The sequence below is a fragment of the Emydura macquarii genome, unplaced genomic scaffold (assembly GCF_026122565.2).
Source record: "Emydura macquarii macquarii isolate MOO-44397 ecotype Brisbane River unplaced genomic scaffold, CSIRO-AGI_Emac_v2 contig_450, whole genome shotgun sequence".
Taxonomy (NCBI): Eukaryota; Metazoa; Chordata; order Testudines; family Chelidae; genus Emydura; species Emydura macquarii.
In genome coordinates, this window is record NW_027130587.1 from 15,859,218 (window position 1) to 15,883,246 (window position 24,029).

Sequence of the window (24,029 nt, forward strand, 5' to 3'; positions counted from 1 at the left end):
TATCCATACTCCTTATTACCATCAGTTTCTTCCTCTCTGCGCTAGGCTCTGAACTCTGGAACCATCTGTTCATTTTTGCCCTTCTCTTTGATGGTTGTTTGGATTTAGAATGATTGCTGTTTATTCCTGCTGCTCCCTTGTAAAATAGTGAGAGTCCAGGCCATTTTAATTTAGCCAACCCAATATCAAGCTAATTTTAAAAATTGGGGCCTGTTTAGGTCTCCTCTAATTCCCCTCTCCTAATAGGAATAAGTCCCTCTGCTGATGTGTAAGAGGAAGTCTAGGTCTTCCTTATGGTGTCAGCAAAGGCAGGAGGTTAGAAGCACTAGGGGACCCCTTCAGCCATCAAGAGGGTGTTAAAAGGGCTGGACAAATCATGAGCAGTAGTGGAAGGATAAATTACAGGCAGTGACTTGTGAAACTCTCACCCTTCCTGCCTTCATGGTCATCCTCTGTGCCATCAAGGATAGGCTTTGTGTGATTCCTGAAGCATGGAGACCTTTTCAGTGCCTGTTGTTTTTAGGGGAATGGGCACTCACTCCTTCACAGTCTAAGAGCTGAGATTTTTTTCCCTTTGGGACTCCTCTAGTGTAATGGGGTTTATTGATAACAATTTTGCCCGTATGAACAGTGTTTCCTGCATTGCTATTATGGAAATACCTACCATGTTCTTGATGTCCTGGGACAGTCAAGAGGTGGCTAGAAATATCTGTGACTTCTTGTTCGTCCTGGATATATTTATACATACATCGTTACAACCTATTCCTCTTATTACCGTACAGCAGTTCAGTGTGACATGCTTGAAGCAGACATCAAATTGCTGTACATAATTATTGTAACACATCCAGTCATTTTTAACAATTGACATCAGAGAGAGAGCAGGAAGGAACTATCAACTTCTGTATCTTTCATCTATCTGAATCTGTTTTTTGTCAAGAGAAATTACAGTAAGTTGCACCTTTATCGGTTTCCTAAACACATTTGAAGTTTTAAAGAGATTTAGCATTTAGATATGCAAAAAGAAACTAAGAGGTTTCATTTGGCTTTGATTAGTATGCCCAGAGACTTCTGTAATGGGCAGATTTTTCTGAACTGGGGAAAAAGCTAACACATTCACACCACAGCGTGGTGGTATTTCCAAAGAAACAGAGGCCAGGTTTTTCAAAAGTGACACGTGAGTTTTGGTGCTTCAATTTTTGGGCCTGATTTTCAGGGTCTATGTGTTTTAAAAATCAGGCCCTTTTCAGGCAGCTTCAGTTGGGTGCTCAAAATTGAGGCACTCAGAAAACACAGTATTTGCTTCTGAAGATCTTGGCCAAGATATTTATACAAATATACCAATCAGTCTCTTAACAGTGCATAGAAGCCTCAAATTCTATAGATTCACTGAAATTGTACATAGACTCTCACCTACCTAATTTGAAAATGTTTTTTGGAAATTATAAACGGTTGTATTGAATCATTACTTTAAAAAAATAAAAGGAGTCCCTTAACTTAAATGAGTGCTGAGTTGTGAGATGTTTTCCAGAAGCCTTTATCATCATAACGTTGTGGGTGTCACTGCAGTTAAAATTAAGGCAAGGTGAGTCAATTGGCAAAAGATTAGCAACTTGTATTGTCACATGGAGAGCCACATGCAGGTCCCAAGTGCAGTCTTTCATTCCTGAAGGTAGGGATGGGGAATGTTGTGAAACAGGAATTGGAAGAAGAGTGAATGAAGAATTGGGGCTAGTGCATCATCAGCCCATTTTCTTAAAGAGATATGACCATTTGAAGAGAATCTCGCTTCTGTTGTCTTGACTAAGTGTGTACTTTACTTCAGGGTCTATCAGAGAAAGGAACCAGGAATATTGTTCCTGCTGAAAGGTTGGTGGTGTGCTGTACTGAATTGGAATGGTGTGTCACTGGCGAGATATGGGTGAGGATGTGGAAAGAGCATTGCCGCCTTTTACAAGAAAGCAAAAGCCTTTACAAATTCTTATGCTCCTTTTCCTTCTCCACCTGCTACCCTCCGTGCCACCAGCTGCTTATGGGAGTATATAGTAACTGTATAGTGTTAGGATGTGGTGTGTTTAAAAAAAAAAAAAAAAAAGAGAGAGAGAGAGAGAGAGAGAGAGAGAGAGATGGCTCGGTGTCTGTTTACATTTCTCCGCCTTACCTTGTTCTGAGTCAAAATTAGATACAAAATTTCAGATGAGAAGCAAATGTACATGAAATTTGTTTTAAAAAATCAAGCCCTAGAATTAAAATAAAATCTGTTTAGTTCTAAATTATAGGAATTGGGAAGCCATTGTGTTATTTTAGATGTTTTTGTTGTAATCTCTATTTTAAGGCTGTTGGGTTTAATTAACATTTGTAAAGTGCTTTTAGATCCTCTGCTGAAAAATGTTATTTAAGTTCAAAATATCACTTATTTAATTCTTTGCTTCTGCAAAAGATGTGGTATAGGAAGTAAGTGTGATAATTCAAGATTAGTTGAAAAGCACAGTACATTATAAATTACACCTCTCTTCTTGCTTTATGTTAGTTATATTCTGGGTGCAGAACTCGTATATGTTGAGCATTTAGCTGCTCATGTGCAGATGTCTCAGAAAGTGTTGTTTTACTAACTGTTGATCAAATGAAAGATGGACAAACAGATTTGAGTTCAGAATGCTATCCTTGTCAGTTGGCTTTTCTTGATTGTACAGTCTTGACGTGATTTTAATGAAGGGCCATGTGCAATTTAGAAAGATTTGAGTAGGCTTTAAGATGTAGAAACTTGCATGGCACTTGAGTAAATTTTATACTGTTGCTGTTAATCCTTCTGTTAATCCTTCTCTAATATTAAAATGGTATTGATATAATCCTACCCCAGAAGAATGGATTGTAGTGACTAAAAAGCCTGCCTGTTACCTTCTGATTGGACTAACAAAAGAATTATATCCCATTCACATTAACTTGAGCTTGCTTTTTATGGCTATAAATATTTTCTGAGCACAATTCTGGTCATTTTTTTTCCAGCTTGCTTTTTTAGTAAAACAACTTGCCTTATGTACAGTAGAGAAACAATCTATTTACAGTTTATTCAGGACGATCTACAAATTGTTTACCCGCACAATGTAAACCTTTATCAGGGTGGGATTCATCTCTAAATGAATCATGTTTTGGCTTTACTCTTGTTTGCCTGTGCTCCTTTTTACCAGAATGAAGTAAAGGAAACTGTTAACTAAGAGTTGATAAAGAGATATTTCCTTTGCATCTTTTATAGCCAACAGAGATTTTGTTTGGGTTATTTTATCTGTTAATGCACCCATGGTATATTTTTGTCATTCAGTTGTGTTGCCAGTGATACCAGAGTTAAGTTGGTGTCCTTTTATGGGCTTTTACTATTCTAAGACTATTGTGACATTAGTGGGCTGGAAGTTAGAAGTTAGAAGAAGAATTGGCCTTGCGTGGTTGTTTCCCAGGTGTGAAGTGGGAATGGTAATACTCACCTGTCTCACAGGCACACTGTGGATTACTCTCATTAAATAGTTAAGGGCAAATTCTGCTCTCGATTACACATGTGCAGCTCCTGTTAGCTCCAATGGCAGCTGTGTACACATGCCCCGGGGTAGCATTTAGCCCTAAAGTGTTAATGCTTCACTTTGAAAATGGAAAGCATTATGCAGCTGCTAAATATTTTTATCATCCAATGTAAAAATGATAATATAGTATATACTTTATTTTTTTCACACCACTGACACTAAGTTAAAGGTCTTGTTTAACCTACTCAAGGCTTTTTGCTGTTGTTGATCAGTGATTTTTCCTGAGTGAGACCACATCACAAATGTAAACATAAATTAACCACATATTTGAACCTTGTACTATGCAGTTCCACCTACTTAAAAAAATCAATAATAATATGATGATTCTTAGATTTGTTTTCTCTGTATCATTTAATTGTATATTGAAGTTTTTATTTGGATTTTGTAGTTTTTGCCAAAAAAATCAGTCATACACAGATTGGTTCTGTTTTAAATTTTACGCCTCAGTTGAAATACAGTACATAAATTTAGAACTGAGGAAAAACAAGTCTTGTACATAGTGTCTTGGACATGGATTCAACTGTTAAAAAACATTCTGCATTGTATCGAATAATCCATTTTCCATTGTAAAATCTTTTTTATTTTTATTTATTTATTTTTAAGATAGTAGGTCTTCTCACACATCCTTGTCTCTTCTTTCATTTGTAGTGGTTGCTGTATGATTAAAATCTCAAGGCAAAATCTAGCAGTTTGATAAACATACAAATCTCAGATGCTTTAAATATTTTCATGTCACTTTTCATTATTTCCCAGAGTGAAACTGCTTTTTATTAGAAGAATTCTTATGGGAAAGCAGAGTTGAAAGGAGTGACATCATCAAGCCTTCCTGAAAAACAGATTGGTTTCCTTTTAGTAACACTCACTTGAGAAACCACCTATTTAGAGAAAGGCAGACAAAAATAGTTTCAAAGAAAATTAGCTGTAGAATAATTTAAAGCACTGGAGGGCAGTTCCCTTCTAAGATTAACTTAATAGCTGGCACTATAAACATGAATCAAAAGCAGCTTATTTGAAATGTCTCTTGTAGGCTTTTATTTTGCCTTCTTTTAAATTGTAGCCTTTATCTGGTACAAATAGTTTTTGTAAATTCACAGATCCACTAAAGAATGCCATGGTATGGGCCTGACTCTTCACCTATTTGAAATGCCTATTCATTTGATGAATGCAAACAAGTCACTTTAGATCTGTATTGTAATAAAATATTTTCCTCTTTAAATATGCTTTCAGATAATTTATTTTCTAAATTGGTCTACAAATCCTGATTTGTTTTTTCTTCACACAGCCATTCTTTGTATTGGGTGGCAGAAAGAAAGGTCTTATCCTTTGAACTGAAATGGTTAATTGGACACCCTCTAGAGGGCGATATTTTCTCAACTTTATCAATGCAATGAATCCAGCTTCTCTCGGTGTATTCTGTTGATTAGGCTGATGTTGTATGAATAATATAGGAATATTCTTATTTATTATCCTGTTTACGTTGCCTTTCTACGAGTTGGAAACTTAGTTACATCCATTTGTTGATGTCTATTTGAAAAGTTTAATAGAAAACTACAAGTGCCTTAGGAAGAATTTGCATCAGATCATTGTTTTATGTTGGTAAAGACGCCAGGCGAATTACTTTTTAAAATAATGTGCTCTAGTTATCTTATATCTTTAGTACTATACATGCCAAATTTCAGAAAAGCAGACCTTCTTTCTTTTCCAATTAATGCAAAGGGGATTTATGTTGCAGTTGATGAGTGTTACCCAAGTAAATTCTTTGTGTTCCAGTTGGAGAATGGACTATTTAAAATGTATCGTGATTCAATTCTTTACATGTCTTCCTGTTCTGAGTGTGTCTGTAGAGGTAGCAAGATTTTTTCACTCCCTTATACTGGCAGTCTTGGGTCACCTTGTAGTAATTACCACACTGACAGCAGGTGTAGGCCATTGCATTCTAGAAAACTCCAGGTGTTACGCTGGGACGGCTTGGCCAGGAACTTAGTACAGAAAGCACACAATAACCAACAGTTACAGTATGACAGTGGATTACAAGTTTAGAGTAGATGAGAGAATAGACTAGAAGATGCGTAAACGGTTGTTAACTGTAAGCACAAATTTGGGTACTGGCCAGCAGCTTTACTGGTTGTAAATAAGCTGCATTATAATAACGGATGGAGGATCAGTGACGTGAATGAGGTGAGTTAGTATCTGCTGGATAGTTGCTTCAATAGAAGCAAAAGATCCATTACACAAACTAGAGGAAGTAGAGGACTGACAAGAGACCAAAATTTAGCACAGCAGAAGATCAAGTAGAGATGTAGGCTGAGAAATTATGTTCTGGAGATAGATGGAGCATCATCATAAGGTGGGATGTAGGCTTAGAAATTATATGATGGGGTAGATGGAACATGATCATAAGGTGTTTTAGAAGCAGTCTTTCGTAATGGGTATGGACATGAATGGGGGAACAAGTGTAGGTTTCAGAAAATGGAGATAGATATCCCACTTGCATGTACATTGGGAAAGGCACATGGTAGCAGTCAGAACAGACTGAAGTTTGGATGAGAGCTACTTCAGAAGGGAATTTTGGTTACTGAGGCAGGAAGTGAAATGCATGACTGAGTGATTTAGCAGAATAAGTGTCAAGGCAGTGGCTGATGCAAACTATGTTTTGGAAATTTTTATAGTAGACTTGCAGAGGAGTAATGGCACAGCAGAGCTAGATGTCAGAGACATAGCTGAGAGGTGGAAGAAAAGCTAGGTTTGAGAATGAAGAGGAATGCACTACTGTTATGAGAGCCCCACTGAAGTTTTCTTGCAAAGGTGGATGATATCTGTCTTGGTCACATTAGAATGAAGAAAATGTCTATAGGGTCAGGTGTTGATGTATCAGAGGCAGGTGGCGAGGGAGTTGAGTAAAAGAGTATAATGCAGTTCTCCTCTGAAAAGTGACCCAGTAAAATGCCATTGTGGGGTTCTGTGTTTGTTATTTCTATTTTTCCTCAACTATTACCTATCAAATATGCACAATTCACAAATAAAAATATTTCCCCCCCTATTTCAACCCTTGCAAATGTGAACTGAACTGAGAAAATCAAGTTTGATTGTTTTCTTCTTGTACATGACCAGTAATAAGCTTATCCTGCTGATTAAACCCTCAGTGACGCCCATGTTATCTGATTGTCTCTGATGGGGTTGCACACTTCTTACTGATTGAAAGTCGGTGAACTGGTATATGGGTGATGCACAGAAAGAAATAGAAGGCACAGGTTGATAGGCGCTGCAGTGCAATAGGTGTAAAAAACAGTGAAAATGTGTTGTAGTTACTAAGGACAGCTGATGTGACTACACAAAGGGAGGAGTGCTGTTGAGTAAGAACAGGTTACAGTTTTGTATTTCTGTTTTTCAGAGCAGAACTGGATTTTAAAGGAGAGAGTTGAGTGTCATCAGAATAAAAGCAATCACCAAGGTTAAACTGTGAAATAATGTGCATAGGGGAAAAGAGATAGCAAGTGAAGGGCAGAGTACAGAGCCAAAAGGGCCTTTATAGAGCAGTATGTTACTGTCCGAAGCACAGTTTACCACCAGATGTAACGAAACAGGGATAAGAGTGAAACCAGGTGAGAAGGACACCATGTTCACGAGGATGGGGTGGTCAGTAATCACAAATATTGCTTGGAAATCAAGGAAGATAAGTCGTTTGAGAGAGCTATGATGAGTAAAGGCAAGGAGGTCAATAACCATCTTGAAAAGGGTGGTTTAATTGTTGTGAAAGATGTAGAAGCCAAACAGGCATGAGGCAATGATGCAGTAGGAGCTCAGGGGATGAGAAGGCTTGTTAGCCCATTCTCTGCAAAATGGTGGCAAATCGGATGTGAAAGAATATGAGGTACAAGTACAGTTGAAAGTGGTGTTGTGAGACGGCTCAGGTTTTGATGAAGTAGGGTGAGAGATTCTTGTTATGTAGCTATTTGTTGATGATGGCAGCTAGAGTGGGTGAGCCATGGTGAGAAGAGAATAGATGGTATGAGGTTCAGGAGGTGCCCTTCTCTGATGGAACCACAGAGGAGGGAGCTGGTGCAAACACTTCCTGCTTTTCCCACTGTTGCAGGGGAGTGAAATATATAGAACTTGTTCTTGCAGGGTTGAATCAAACAGTCTGTGTCTATAATCAGTGATTGATTATGCAGTAAATGGATTCTGATCTTGTTGTCTTGAATTTATTATTCTTAAATATTTAAAACAACTATGACTTTTTTGGTAGTCTAAAAATGCAAATGTTTTAGGGAAAGAACTTGCGTGTTAAGACTGGAAATAAAATATACTTGTATCTTTTAAAAGGTTTATCTTCACTCTTTTTAAATGTGCTGATTTGGCTTATTCTCTGTGGGCTGTTAAAATCAGTTGCTTTTTCCCATCTGAAGGAAATGCATCTTTGACACTTCTCATGACCTGAGTCATGATGCTGTCACAAAGCCAGAAAACATCCTTAACGGTCATGGGTAAAAAAGCAGAGATGTTGAGGGCATGGGGGTGGGTGGAGTGGGGGAGACAGATATTCCTCTGTTTTTTTCCCTCCAGTTTTAATATTCTGTGTCATTTTTATTATCATTTTCCATGGATATTATTCTCAGGTTCTCATATGCAATGGTTATCAGAGCACATTATTTTATATAACTTGGAAGAAATAAAGGGTATGCTACCTGGGTCAGAAATCTGCCTAGAACTACAGCACTTTAAACACAATGTTTGTGCTAATTGCTGCAGACATAGTGAGGGGGATGGGAAGAAAGACATGGACATTAGTACAAGGAAAAAGTGACAAAAAGGCAGCCATAACTTCATTAACATACTTTGGCTTGGCAGAATTTGATTTTTTTTTTTTTTAAATAATTTTGACAGATAATATCAATGTTTATTTTTATGCAGTTTTTCATTTTGATAAATGTAAATTTTCACATTTGCAGGGAAATTATGGGGAGGATATCAGACAATAGTTATTTAATGACAAGAGACTTTGAGAGTCAAAAAGCTAAACCTTTATAACTATTAAACACAAATTGTCATCACCACATGTCAATCCTGAAGTCAAAAGTTCTCAAGCAGCATTTTTTTTGCCTCCCAACGGCACCAGATTAAGGGCCCTCCATTGTCTAAATTTCACCCATGTCATTCAAGCTTCTTGCAAGGATCCACCAAGATGAAGAGGCCTTTAAATTTACAGCTGATGCACATACACAAGGGAAATATGGAAGAGGAGAAGGAAAGCAACAGCATATGCCTGTCTCCCCAAGCCCTGCACTGCTGACCCTGAGACACACTGCTATAAAACATCTACAAATGGACAAGAAAACTCAGTGGTTATGAACAGTCACGCTTGGAATCCATGAGTCGGGGCAGAATTGTAGGCATGATCCCTGGTACAGACAGGATGGCAAACAACTGGACTCCGCTGCCTGGTGTGGGCTTTTTAGAGGAAGGTGCAGGTAGCAGACAGTGAAGGGAATGGTGCAAGTTCCTCTCTCCCTACCTCTAAGGACTAGAATCCTAGAAAGTTTGGAGGGGTAAGATCCAGGGCCTGATCTGAGCTTGAGTTTTCCCTCCACCATGCAGGTAACTGAGTGTAGAGTAATGTTTCTTTCCCCCTGTGACTGGAGACACTTGGACTGGTGCACGTGCATCTCAGGGTAGTGTTAGAAGTACACAGGATGCCTATTGGCATCAGATGCTCTGTCCTTTCATACATAGACAAGGAAAGGGCTGTTTTCCCAGAACATTCATGAGAATAGGTGCAGCTATTTTATAAAAGATGGACAAAAAGTGGTTTTAAATATTATGAAGACAAGGCCAAATTCTGCTCTCATCAGTATAAACATTACTGACTTCAGTGATTTACTTTGGATTTACACCAATTTAACAGAGCAAAATTTGACTTTAAGTGCCTAATCTGTATATGGTCTCTGTAGCCATAACTATATATGCTTTACTTGTTGTGGCTAATAAAAAAGTTACTATAAATATTCATACTTAGGCTGTGAAATGAATTGAGTTCCTAGCAGTTTGCTGCTTGAAGCAGTTGCTGTGCTAATGTTAAGAAGTAGCGGTTATTTTAATTAAGAACAATAAAGTTTTCTGTTGTTGCACACCCAGTTCCCAGGAAAAAGTATCATTTTGGGGAGATTTAAACATGTTACATCTTTAAAGAAAAACCCTGTTTGGCAGGATTAATTATTCTTTTTTAATTATTTAAAAAAATATGATTGAATGACCTATTACACCCTCCCAAACGACTTCTGTGAGCCAGCATTGCTTCTGCAGAGTTCTCTATTTGGGTCACAAGGCAATGTTTCTCACCAGGGCGCTGTTGTTTCCTCTTCCGACTCTACTAGATTGCAGATTATACTGGAACATGTCTGAGGAAAGGTCAGAAAAGGGGGTGAAAGTCCTGGAACTGTAGCTGGGAAGCTTTTCATTCTCATCTATGAGACTTTTTGTAGTTGAATAAAAATCCAAACAAAATAAACCCACCACATGCGTGATTTTTTTTAATGTCATTTTTATATTTAGAAAGGATTTTATTTGTCTTGCATTAGATGATTAGTGAGGGTTTGGTTGAGGAATCTCTTTTACAATCGGCAGCAAATAAAAGCTAAGCATGCTTCATTTTCTCAGAGCTCAGCCTGCTGGTGATTGTGTAGATTCCAGTTATAGTGTGTTTCTAATAGTCAGTAGGTTGCAGAATATTATATATTTGATGTTAACGTTGTTAAAATATTTGGTGCAGTTTGAATTTTAGTCTATTAAGTACAGTAGGATATTAAAAGCAGACCAAGTGCTTTGGAATTTAAATGACATAATTGTGTTACTTATTAGTTTTATTGGAATAATACAAGGAAGAATAAGACGACAAGGAAACACAGGATAATTTTTTTAAAATTATATCGTTTTACTGTATAGCTAGGAGAGGTTCGGCATGACTCAGTTTTTTTCTGTAAACAATACAGAACAAATTGAATGCTTATTATTTTCAATCTACTACTATAAAACCTTATATTGGGCCAAAACCTGCAGTGCACACCACCACATCACAACAATTGACCTTAGCCAGTGCAAGAATACCATATCCAGCTGAAACTGCCGGGGGAAATTTTGTAGGTAGAATTATATAATCTGAGTTTGAATTTACTCGGACACTGGTATTTACACCCCTTCTCTTATTAGAAAATGCACCTGTGATTTTAAAGCTTGATAATGAAATAATGGGTACCCTCTTCTCTAGTTAATGGAAGTTGGTGGTGATCAACACCTTATAGGTTTAACCTTAAGTAACCACGGCTTCATTTTTTTTTGGTCATCTTCAACAGGAGTGCCCCTCAATATCCCTCCTTCCCACTGACTTAGCCCAAATCTATATTGAGTTAATTGTCAAGTGATCAAGCAATGGAGAAACTGCTTGTTTTTATAATGTTTTATAAACTAATAATTCTAGTATGTTTTGATCAAAATGCAGTTTTCTGTCACGTCTAAAAAAATTTAACTCTCAAAATAAAAACGTGCAACTTGCTCTGTCGTTTAAATCTTAGATTAGCTCACTACAGTAAGTGATTCTGGTTTTTGCTTTTTAAAGTAAAATTAAAAAAAATTGTAAGTTAAAAGTTGGTCTGTAGCACTCATCAACCTAACGTCCAATTTTCAGAAGTACCTTGGTGGCTGGTGGTTTGCCACTTTCATACAGTTTCAGATTACTGCATTCAGCAGCTAAGAACACCAACCGTTCATGTTCTGCTTTAAAAAAAAAAAAAAAAAAAAAAAAGTGGGTGGGCGAAGGTAAAACAGAAAGGAGACATTAGCCTCTCACTGGCATTACCTGGGAGTTGTGGCTGATGTCTTTTCCACAAATGTTCTACTTTGTCAAAAACCAGTAAATCTTGTGAAGTTTATTTTCCTTATAGCATCTGTGTTTTATAATGGTGCTTTTAATTTGTTTTTACTCTGCCTTTTGGGATTTCTTTTGTCCGGCGCTTTCAGGCCTCCCTTTTTTTCAATGGAAGTGAGTATGTTAATGATGACTGGTTTGGGAATATACCCCTGCAAAGTTGACATGACAGGCTGTTCGCTCTGTGTAATAACAAAGCCCTTTGTTATTTTCTCTCTTCACTTTTATCCTCAACTTAATCCATTTCTCCTGTGAATATTTGTGGTATAAAATGCCTGGAAAAAAACACAGTTCAGAACTCTGAATGGCTCATACGGTGGTTTTCTTCTCCCAGACTGTATGTCAATAGGTCTGATAGAACTAATGAATTATTTTTTCCATGCCTCAGCAGGCAGACTTTATCCAATGAAATGTTGTCCTTTTAAATAACTGTCTGTTATTAGAATACCTTTTAAAAAGGCAAGAACATCCCATGGTTTTCTCTAAATCGCATGGTTTGTTCTGCATCTGTATGTCTTGTGTAAACATTCATGGACAAGATCCATCAGCAGATTCTACTAAAACAAGAGAATCAGTCTCCACAATGGAAATCCAAAAAGCTGAATTTGGATTCAGGGCAGAAGACCCTCAAGAAGTTTGGGATTTGGGTTTGGCTCAGATCAGGAGTATGGATGCTTTCCCAAACTTTCTCTTCCTCTTTAATCTGTAAAATTTGGCTGGGGATTTTTGTGAGAGCTGCCTTTCAGGTGGTATTCCACTTGGAACCTTGACCTTTGGCCCTTGACTGGACACCTGGGAGTGCAGAGATGAAGGGAAGTGGCAAGATGTCCATTAAAAAAACCTTTATATTAAAGTGCCCACAACAGCCCCTCCTTGCACAGCCCTTAAGCCTGACAGAAGAAAACCCTTTCCAGTGACATCCCATAGACAGATAAATACTGAACCAAAAAGACATGCCTTGCAATGTACTCTGAAGGTCAGTAAACTTAGACTCTGGCAGATCACCAAGGAAGACAGCTCCATAGCTAGGGATGCTCTAGTGAAAATGTTCTGCCTCCAGTGCTTACGAGGGTACGTCTGTCATGAAGGTGAAGGTGCCAGGAGGTTTTTATTTTATTTTTTAATTTTCAGTTCTCTCTGAAAGGATTGCTATAGAAGGTATTCCTGGAAAAGTCAATCAGGCAGTACCCTGCCTAGCTTATGTGCAATTGTCAATATGAAAACAAGCTTCTGAAGTTAGCATGTAATTTCAAGCTAAATTTTCAACGTTTAGGGAAGCAATTCTGTTGGAACTGTAGTCCTGCTTTTTGTTAGCTAGTAACTAGCTGTATTTGAAGTGTTGATTTATCCTGTACACATACTGCAAAATAATTTGGTTGTGCTATGCTGAAAGATTCTTCACAGCACAAATTTTTTTTTTGGTGTTTCTGGAGGACTTAAACTTTGTCACTCTGTCCTTTGACAGTGAATCAACAACTGCTTGAGCTGTGGAAATAATGTTGATGCTTGACTGCATTCTTTGTGCTCTTTTGGCCTGATCCTACTGTCTTGTGCACACAAAACTCCCATTTACTGCAAAGGCATTTGCATGCTTCTAAGGGCTTGAGGATGGGGGTAATTTTTTATTGGGTTTTTGGACAGATACAATAGCACACACAAAGTTTAAAAAAACCCTGACCTGTTAAATCTAATCTATGGAACACCACTTCATTCCAGTAGTGAATGTACAATATATGTCGTGCTGAATGAATGATAAAGAAATCCTAGTCACAGAGTGCATTTGCTCTATCCCCACGGCTATGCAATTAGGAAGTCAAGGTTGTATCTTTATGATGGGACTGAGGCAACGTTGTCCAGACAATAGAGATACCACTGTGTAGAACATGTCCATAGTAAAAGTATCTAAATATAATTCAAATGAAAGCTATTATTATTACTCTTTCTGTATGAAGTAGCATTTTTCCTAACCAGAGTAGAGCTTATTAAAAGTCAAATTATCAAGCAAAATGCTCTCTCTTGAAATAACTTTTTTCTCTTTTGCACTATTTCCCTTTTCTCCATTTTGCACCATTCTGATTTTTAATTTCTGATTTGCACCATGGCTGGTGAATTTATTTTCAAAATTTTGCAACCAAATTTTGCTTAAAAGAAAGTATACATTGGTAGGCAGATTAGATGTTGAAAATTGTTACATCTGTTAGGTTTGGGTCTTTTACTTTAACTTCATTTCTGCTGTGAAGTGTTGAGTGTTTTGATGACTGGGTTGGCTAATTTTTAATTTAAATTTGTATCTTCTCAATCAGTAGAGCTTTATTTTAAAAACTAAGATATCTGAACACAGGAGATACTTCTGCCCTAGTAATTATGAACAAGTCAAACATCCTCCTTCTTACCACATCTAGTTACTACGTAGCACCCTTCTTTCAGTGCTAAGGATGCACAGTCAATAGGCAATACTTGTGAATAATTAGTTGAACTTTGATTCTGTTCATATATTTATTTTTAAAGCAGTTTTCAGCTGAAAAAAATGCATACTTTTCTTTCTGTGTAGAGTATCTGCAATAGGTTATAATGAGAGCATCTTAACTCTAGCACAGGTTTAAACGATAGAATTGGTGAAGTTTTAAAATTAAAGTATCACAAATGGCATAGTGTTTTGTTACAAACAACAGAAATTAATGCACATAAGATTGGTTTTCTAGGTGGTTTAAAGAGTCAAAAGTCACATTCTTAAAAACAAACCTCATATAGCCAAGTATCATTGCTCTGTTAATTCTGACTGGAAGTAAGGGCTTAGTTTCTGCAAAGTGACTGCAGTATGATTTAGGCAGGAATTAAAGTAGGAGTTACAGCAACAATTCTTAGTACAGTGCCTCTAAAAAAAGTAAATAAATAAATAAAGGTTGCTTTAGTGAGTGTGTTCCCAAAACGCTAGGAAACAAGTTGAAAGGAATATTGTATTTTGTTCTAATTTATCTTCTCTCTTAAGCATCTTTATTTCCCTTTATATATGTTTGTTCTTTTCTTTTTTCTTCTTGTCTTACTTTGTTTGTCATTAAAGACACCAGAAAAATGCTTAAGTAAAAAGTAAAATAATATTTAAGGTATCAAGCAACTCAGAAAAATGTCATTACTCCTTAGATACTTCACTCTATAAAATACAAAAGTTACAGTAACTAATTGGCATGCATGTGTGTGTAGTGGGATCCTTAAGATTCCTGAAAGAGGATTTAACCCTCCAAACTGCTAAGTGTCCTCAGCTGCCCCACAGGATCCCTCAACTTTAATGGGAGTTGAAGGAGCTCAGCATCTTTCAGTGTAGATCTAATTTATGATTACTCACTTTTTCTGCACTCAAAAATTCTATTGAATTCAGTGGCAGTTTTGCATTTGGAAGGCTAATTAATTGCTGCATGGTACTGAGATTTGAGTGCATTGAGTAATTACGCATTCCTTGTATATCCTGTTTACAAATTACTGTTGCATCAGGCAGATGGGGTTCAGAACTCGATCAGTGCACTATTACAATTAATCAATATATTCCTAACAGGAAAAAAACCCCAAGATGTAGATATTTGGAAACATTTTTTAGTTATCACTGTTTTCTCTGTTGACTGTTGCTGCTGATGTTGAATACAGAGAGAGAAACACATTTTTAAAAAAGGGGCTTGATGATATAAAATAGTAATTAATTACACAAAAACGCAGAAAACTATTTTATACACTCTTCCCACATGAACTGAGAATGAATCTTCAAGGAAACTAATCAAATATTTAAAAAAAAACCCCAGAATTGAAGCCTCTGTCTTAATTTAAACACAAGGGCCTTCCTTTCTTTCTTTCTTTCTTTCTTTCTTTCTTTCTTTCTTTCTTTCTTTCTTTCTTTCTTTCTTCTCAAGTTAGTTCGGGAAAGTCTCTATAGTTATAAATGAAGTCTGTACTCAGAGACTATTCAATAGGCTGGTTATTCATTTCATTAAAGCCCCTGCCATTTCTCTTAAAATGTATTGAATAATGCTCAGACCGGATATCTAACACAAAATACACTTTGTAATTTCATCATTTTTTGTTTGTGTGCTTTCCATAGAGTTCTACATACTTGGTAGAAAAACAAACAAAACCCCCCAAGCTAACGGTTATATAGTATTAAAAGGAGGGTAAAGGAAGCATTGAGTGTCTTTAGGAAGATGAGACATTCATTAAGATTTTTCCACCTTCCTTTTCCTATCTTCAATCCATCTGAAGTACCATTATAGCTTTTCAGCCTGCTTCCTGTGAGAAACTCTTTTCTTTGCTGTTATTCTTCCTTGAAAAAAGGTGGCTGCACTTCAGTCAGGATTGTATGGATTTGGCCTGGGATTTGTATAATATCTATGTAGAATGCATCGGTTGTTTAGGGACTTAATTCCCAATATGGCTTCCTTTTGATTAAGGACAAAGCCAGCATTTCACAGCATTATAGGAACACAGAAAAACAAGTTAATGATCTAAACCTTTTAATTCACAGTTGCTTGTCTATTTAAAGTACTTTTGATTCTATTATAAACAGACTTGCCCCTTTTAGTTTCATTTTTCTTTCTTTGGTTTCTTTAGATTTCTTTCCCTACTGGCCATGAAATTTGTAGCTAGTTTCCTTTTCTAATTGAAGAATGAAAGGTTGTGACTGCAGAATGATACAGAAAGTAGGAAAGCATATGTAAAGCAAGCATATGTCCAAAACAGACCTTCTATCTTAGAAATTTGAAACAAGTGTAGTATGGGGTGGAGGGGTATTTCTTTCCCTTTTCTAAATACTGTATTTTGGGTATTTTATTTTTTCTTGTTTTGAAGGACTATGAATTTGATTTTTTTCTCAATAAACTCTTGATTTTTCTGATATTTTAGTTTTACTTTCCTTTATTTTATTCTTCATATATAAGTAGCATGTATTTTTCTATCGCTTCTGCAGTGCAGCAGGTTGCTATTATAGTATTCCGTACCTTCACCAACGGAGGCAGCAAAAATGTCCTTTTCAGAACTTCTCAATGTAAAGCACACTATGAGGCACTGCAGGACAAAAATTCCTTTCTAGAGTATTTACCTTTTCCATAGAGAATTTAGATTCGGAATCGGCTTCTCAGATTGAACTTTGAAATATCATGATACGTGAAACTCGCACAATAGACCAGCAGCGCCATGACTGACTTTTTTCTATAGAAGAAACGGTAGCCTATTTCCTTAGACATGAAGAATATTTTTATTGCTGTTTTATCTGCCTATGTATATTTTTCTGTAGTTTTAAGATGAATTCTATAGGGGTTTTTTTTCTTTTCTTTAATAGAAGTGCATTATTGTGTATTAAAACTGTTAATTTTATATGATTATTAGAAATAATAAATGGGGAAGAGTTTCCAGTGATAAATTTCTTAATTTTTTCCATCTCTTCAAGGTAAACTGAATAGCCAAGACACTTATAATAACTTCACTAACAACAATCCTGGGAACCCACGCCTCTTGCCTCTTCCAAGTTTGACTGTGGTGGTACCTCTTGCACAAATCAAACAGCCAATGACCTTAGGAACCATCACCAAACGCACGGGGTAAGTGTGTCTGCATGACATCTCTTATTAACGCTCTTTGTGTTGTTTGACAAAATAGTCATAGAACTAATTCATGCAGTTAGTGATGCTTTTCTGATTCATGCTTTTTATTTTCAGCGTACATATGATTCAATGGCACAAAACTAGGTAGAAAGTAAGGATAACAATGACAAGTATTAAAAACACATAAAACAGATCTGTCTAAGAATTCAGAAACATAAGTATTTGTTTGGATGGATGGGTGGATCATTTTCTTGCATCCACTCCATAGTCATAGTCTACCTTTACATAAGTAAGGTGTTCTGTATGAGGAACAAATATAAAATATGTCCTGATCTATACTTAATCATATACTGTGAGCTCTTGAGTAATTTCCACCTTAAATAAGACTTGCTTTAAATATATTTTTTGATTTCTAAATTCCTCAGCCATCGGTGGTGGTTGTTTGTCACATGTGGAAAGTCAGCAAACCAGGGTGAATATAGTTACATATATAGAAAAATCCTACACATATAAGTCTATGTTTCTGATGTTTTCCTGACAGTACAATTCTGACTGTGTGTACTATATTGATTCAGGCTTTGAATACATTTTTATATAAAACACATCTCATCAAAACTCTGAGAATCCCTCCTCATTTTCTCCCGCTTTTTACACATCCCATGCATCTAGCATTAAGGTAAGGAGGACTAGACAGATTTCTTTCTGATTGCACTAATTAGTCACAGAGGTTACTCCTAGGCGCTTACAAAGGAACTGTCTTTTTTGTCTTTTTGTACAACTCCTAGCATCCTAGTCCATGACCAATTCTCCTCCTCCTTCCCACTGATGTAAGTGCCCTACTACACCGACATAACTCCGCCTCCATGAGAGGCATAAGGCTTATGTCGGTGTAGTTAGGGCAACTGCGTTCCTACTGTTGGCTGTCTTGTCTGTTTCGGCAGGAGCCATGAAATTGAGACAGCAGGGAGCCGTGATATTAGTTGCCCGGCTCCCAGCGTGGGGTGGGCCGAGAAGCTGGGGTAGCTGGAAACCTCTCCCTAGGGGCAAGTGGCTTCCCCCAGCTCCTGGTGGGGAAGAGGGAGGGGAGAAGCCCCAGGTGGCTTCCCCCACTCCCGGCGGGAACAGGGAGCAGAGGGGTGGGACAGCCTGCCAGGAGGCTGTGGAATAGCCAGGCTTCCACCAGGAAGCTGCCAGCAGAGACTAGATTCTCAGCTCCTCACATGCCCCCCGTGTCCTGGAGAAGCTCAACTCCTCAAAGGTTTGCCAGTTAGAATTTTATTTTAAAAGTCTGACTCAGTTATTCCCTTATTGTCTGGGACTTTTATATGTATGAGAAACATGCTTATGTGGATACAATAACACAACTCCCTTCCTATCTACTGCCTATTCATGGAGTTTGGGGGCTGGCAAGTGAGTATCATCTTGCCACCCCTTCTTAGGTCCCTGCTCTAAGCCAAATCACCTAGGTTTCACATGGGCCTTGCAATGCGAGCTTTTACTTGAGTAAGCACAGAGTAAGGATTTCAGGATTGGGACCTTTATTCTTGTTAATTACTCATTCTCTCTGATATGATGTTGGGGATATTTATAAAATGTATTTATTATTATAATTTCTATAGCTCTACAGTGTGCCTGGCCAGGTCTTAAAGAGCATCTAATCTAACTACTCAGTTGTCAGGTCCTAGGGCCAAATTATGAGCAAAGTTGAGCGCCTACAATACCTCTTGATTTCAGTGGGAATTGTAAGTGCTCAGCACCTCTGATTTGCCCCTGAACTGTGCAGAGAATCATAGACAGAACATGTGTAACAGCAGAGGAACAGGGACAAGGGGAAACTGCAGCTTACTTCTTCCATACATGCATTGCAGATGTTTGTTTTCTTTTTCTTTCTTTTTTGCAATATAATCACAGATCAGGGAGGAAAATGGAGTATGGAGATAGATGCTTGAAAGAAAGTGAGCGTGGAAGAGGGAAAGAGAGGGATACTAATGACCAGGAGGAGGGAATGCATGGGGTGTGCATCAAAAGAGGAACTAAGTCATGAGTGGGAGAAGGAGAGAGAGAGAAGTTGAGCAAAAGGACTGGGAGGAGCACAGAACACAACAGTGGGAGTAGGAGGACCTGAGAATGTAGGTTTGAGCACAGCTGCATAAACTCTTAAAGGTGAGTACAGGGAGTTGAACCACAGAGATAAGCTCCTTAGTGACTGAGAGCAAGAAAGATGGTTGATGGAGACAGGAAGCCAGTGGAGATGTGAGATGGGGAGCAACATGGTTGGAGTGACGGAAAAGGGAGACAGTAAAAGTCAGCTTTGTAGTTGTGTTAGGCCCCATTTATTTGATTTCAAGCAGTGATTTTTTGCTGCATTTTGAGGCCATTTATTAAAAAATTTGATGGGGTGCCACTGAAGTTTTAAATCTTGCATTTTATTTCTGCGTATTATTTCTTATCTCTCTTAAGTGTGTAGTCCATGCTAAGTTTTTTCCACCTATGAACTTCCTATTCACAGACTTTGCCCTGTCCAATTATTTTGTGTCATTTTTGAAAAATGAATTGAGTATAAAATGTTCACTGAGGCTTATATAGAAAAAAAAATGGTCATGGAAAGAGAACCCCAGCTATGTGAATACAGTTTTCATGAATGGGGCTGATAATTTTCAGCAAATCCTATGTAAATGTGTAATACTAAGCTTATGGCTGCTTTCTTTTGTTCTGTGTCCAAAATATTTGATGAAAGTACACAAAATTAACATGAAAAGCTCTACTTACAAAGCAGAGATTTAAGAGGAATGCCTAGGATCCAAGAAGCCTGGCATGCCTAAAATGGCCAAATTGAGACAGCAGCCTTAACTTAAACCTCCAGGGGGCAAAGCGTGTGTTTGACATATTTAACATCTGTGCTCATATTTCTAGAAACACATAGCAATGTAAGTCTGTACAGTGTAATATTTAGACAGGACAGGGACCATCTGCCTAGCGCTGAGAAGTGTAGGAGGCATGTATTACTACAAATGGCAAAAGACAGATGTATTTACACCTACATGGTCAGCACCTTTAAGCAGTGTTTCAAGGAAACAAGGCACTCTTTGGAAGCAGCTGCTTAACCTTGTGATTGTGCAGTGATCAGAAAAGGAGGAAGTGCTTGAAATCATTTGGGTTTTACAACTACTAGACAGTGGTCATCAAAATTGATTCTTTTTCTGTTGCTTTTAAAAATCAGATTTTTAATCTATTATGATACAATTCCAGAAATAAAAAGCAAGACGAAAACAGGTAGCTCCTACTTTTAGAATTGTCTGCTTTATTAGTTATTAGCATCTGAAAAGCCCCTCTTTCATTAGAATACTTAAGCCGCATTTATAACTGGATGCATCAAGCAAATAGCAGTGGTTTTTGTTCTGTTTTTTCCCAGGACAACAAAATATTTTTTCATACAAAAAGAGTAATCAATGCCCTTAATATTATCTATCTCAAATCAACATGTTCTTTACTTGGCAAGCAGGGAGGAGTAAGCTTTCAGAACGAGTCCAGAGTAGCCCCAGGGGAATGAAAGACAAGAATCAGAAGTCGAGTCACTATGGAGTTTATCACTGGCGCTTTTTTGATCAAGTAAGCATGCAGAACTCAGATCCTTTTCTGACCACTCATTAAGCTCCTTTCTTTTGAATGCAGGTTACGTCCCTAGTTGAATACTTGAGGGTGAGCTTACCAGGAAAAATGGCACTTTTTGCCAATAACTGTTCTTGGTCCCCTTCTTTTGCTTCTTCCCTTGACCTTTTCATTCCCCCTGCCACTTTGTCTTAAACTGTCTATTCTCCCATCTCCATCTGGCACTTCACTCTTATCCCCATTCTTTATAAACCTTTTGACTTGTTTTCCTGAAGTTTGTCCTATCAACACTTTAACACCAGAAAAGGTTCCCCAAAGGGTCTCCCTGCATTTTCAAGAAAGAAGGACAATCTTGTGGTTAAGGCATGGGCCTGAGGGCTGGGAGATGTAGGCTTCACCACAGATTTCCAGTGTGTCTTTGGGTGAGTCACTGCACTTCTGTGCCTCAGTTTCCCCATTAAAAGATAGGAACAGTAATACTGACTTCCCTTGGAAAAGGGTTGTATGGCCTAATAATTATTTTTTTGCAAAGTGCTTATAGATCTGAAGAGGGAGGATGCTATATAGAGACAAAAGATTTATTTCCTGAGAGAAGCAGTAGAAAACTAGACAATCTGACTGTCTTGTGACTATTAAGAAAAAAAAAAAAGACCACACTTGAATGTGCTAATTGGAGGAAAGCTTTGTGTTTGCATTTGGCCTGTTATAAGTACATCCTGTTTCAATGGAGTGAATTGTATTTAGTTTCCCGTTCATAAGAATGTGGTAAAATAGATGAAGTGTAATAGGGAGGAGGAAATAATGATAAAGTAATTGCTACAAAGAAAAACTCTTGTTAAATGTTTGCTCCTTTGACAGCAGAATTTATTTTAAATTTCCCAAGGGATAGTCATTTATGTTGGTATCATACTTCAGTCACAAATATTATATAGCTACACTGAAACCCCAAGATGTCAATTTCTGTAGTAGTCTCTTGCCAAAACAAAGCTTTACAGTGTTCCTTACAAGAACAGGAACAAATCTGATTTTTCCTCCTTGAAAGGTTTTGAGTTCATATATGTGAAACTCTATCCATTTCCCCTCCTCCCACTTTTTTTTTTTAATAAGGAGAGAGAAAAGTAGATAAAGTCTCTGATGTTGAAACAGTCTCAGATTTTATCATTTTAATGTTTCCCATCTCGTGTACTATTTGTTCAGAAAATAATTGATATCCGTTTGATGTATTTTGACTCAGAAGAGCTTAATTTATCCCAGGTCCGATTAGTGAGACAAACAAAAATAAGAAGAGCAATGTCATGATCCAATTACATAGGCAAAAACAACTGAAAAAAATCAAGTACGAATTAAAACTAAATCTCAGTAAAAGCTTAGGAAGACAGCGATCAGTTTGCCTATATGTTTATTGAAAACTTTCTGGTTTGGGCACTGTTTTCAAACATGGTTATGTATCATCTGAAGAATTAGTATACTACAAACTTTGGTAATAAAGAAGCAGCTCTAACTCTTTGTAATTTGTATGAAGTGTTGTGATTTATCCAGCATTTTGCCCAAATGTCACAATTTCTTTATGAAAGATCAGGGAAACCTGATAGTAATGGGGGTTAGGATAAGTAGACATTGTAGAATTTACTAAGATCTAGAATAGTTACGTATTTTTAATAAGCATGCTAAATCAGCAAAATGAAATACATTTCAGTTTTGGATTTCCTGAAACTTATGATCAGATTGAAAATTAGGTGAAGAAATAAAAAATGCTGTTTATATTTTGAATCATAATCACCGTCATTTAATATTTTCCCATTGGCAGATAATTCCCAATATAGTATCTTATATGCACTTGGCATTAGAGCCACTGACACACATAACTTAAGTGGCTTTTTTTCCCCCCACCTTGACATTGCTGTGTTATTGTCACCCAGCGTAGCCATCTGGTGCTGTCAATTCAAGGATGGGTTATCTTGTAATTTGTACATTGTCTTTTTTTATTAACACACCAACCATGCTGTGTGAAGCAATTTGTGGAACATGTTCGGTTGCTTGTGTAAAAGTTCACAGAAAATAATTGTAAATTAAGGAAAGAACTGCTGAACAGAAAGGGGTTACTGCTGTGCTATCTGACATGTATGCCAGCTTTGTATTAAGAATGTAAGCTATTCTTTTGAAATGTAACTGCAGTTTCTCTGTGCTATGAGAAATCTAATATGTGCTGAAAATATGCGGTGTGAGTTAAATCTGTGTTGGTCACTTAGTTTATTTTTTAAAAAAGCAGTGGTCATTTTGGTGATTTAAAAAAAAAAGATTATGCCAACATGTTACATTTAATAATAATTTATAGAATTTTCAAACAAATACTTAATTCTTACAATGTCTTTGTGATCTTAGGTAAGTATTATTTTCCCTGTTTTTACTGATGGAGAAACTGAGGCAGAGAGGTAAACGGATTTGCTGTAGGTTGGACTCAATGTTATAGCCAGGATTACAACTCACGAGTTCCTAGCTCCTAGTCTCATGATTAGACACTAACTAATGGCTCTCCAGATTTAGGCCAGGCAGATCCTTGGCTCTTGAGTATGTTGCTGGGTTGTGCAGAATAATGGTTAGTTCTGTTTTTTGTCAAAGGTTTTTTAAGCGCTGCACCACTTGGTTAATCTGTTGATGGATCCTTGGAATGGCTTTTGGGTCAGAGAGGGACAATAACTTGCTGTCTATGTTAGAGTTCAGTTCCTCCGATTAAACTGGGTTCTAGCAGTATTCTAGAATGGCTAAGCATTTCATGAAGGCCAGATGATTCCACACTAGTGGACCTTGATGCAGAACTGGGACCCCAGTATGTATGTGTCTGAAAACCATTGAATTAAGAGATGTCATTGTACATGATAAAGCTGCAGAGTTTGTAATATCTTTAATTTGGTTGTTGACCTACATAACTAAAACCTATCTTAAATTAATATGAAAAAAGTTTTAATATATGGGTTACTTCATTGTGCTGGCAATTTTCTTGTCTTTGTTTGGATCAGTACATCTTCAGCTCCATAAACATGCAGGTGTGATTATTTTGGTTTTTTTAACTTTACATACCACTGAACTTAAGAAAGAAGTTATTGCTCTTGTGTCAAACTTGTATACACTTAAGGTGAAAACATAAGGCAACATGCCTAATACTCCTCTTTCTGATGGCCTTTTGTTTTATTTCGTTGACTGAAAATATGATTTAATATTTGATTTAAAACAAACAAAATTATTTTAAAAATTGGTGGTGGTGGTTTTAAAAATTATACCATACGGCATGGAACATAGTTTTTAAAACTGATTTTATGCTGTGGAGAGAATTTTAATAAGTGGCCAAACAAA

General features: G+C 37.1%; 1 protein-coding gene across 8 annotated transcripts in view; it reads left to right on the forward strand.

Annotated features, from left to right (window-relative positions):
• Window positions 1–24,029, forward strand: part of BCAS3 (BCAS3 microtubule associated cell migration factor) — a 451,757-nt gene that overhangs the window by 147,870 nt on the left and 279,858 nt on the right. For all 8 annotated transcript variants that reach the window (XM_067538144.1, XM_067538140.1, XM_067538137.1 and 5 more), the window contains one exon: window positions 16,916–17,066. In XM_067538144.1, the coding sequence (XP_067394245.1) occupies window positions 16,916–17,066 (151 nt within the window). The remainder of the gene's footprint in view (window positions 1–16,915; window positions 17,067–24,029) is intronic.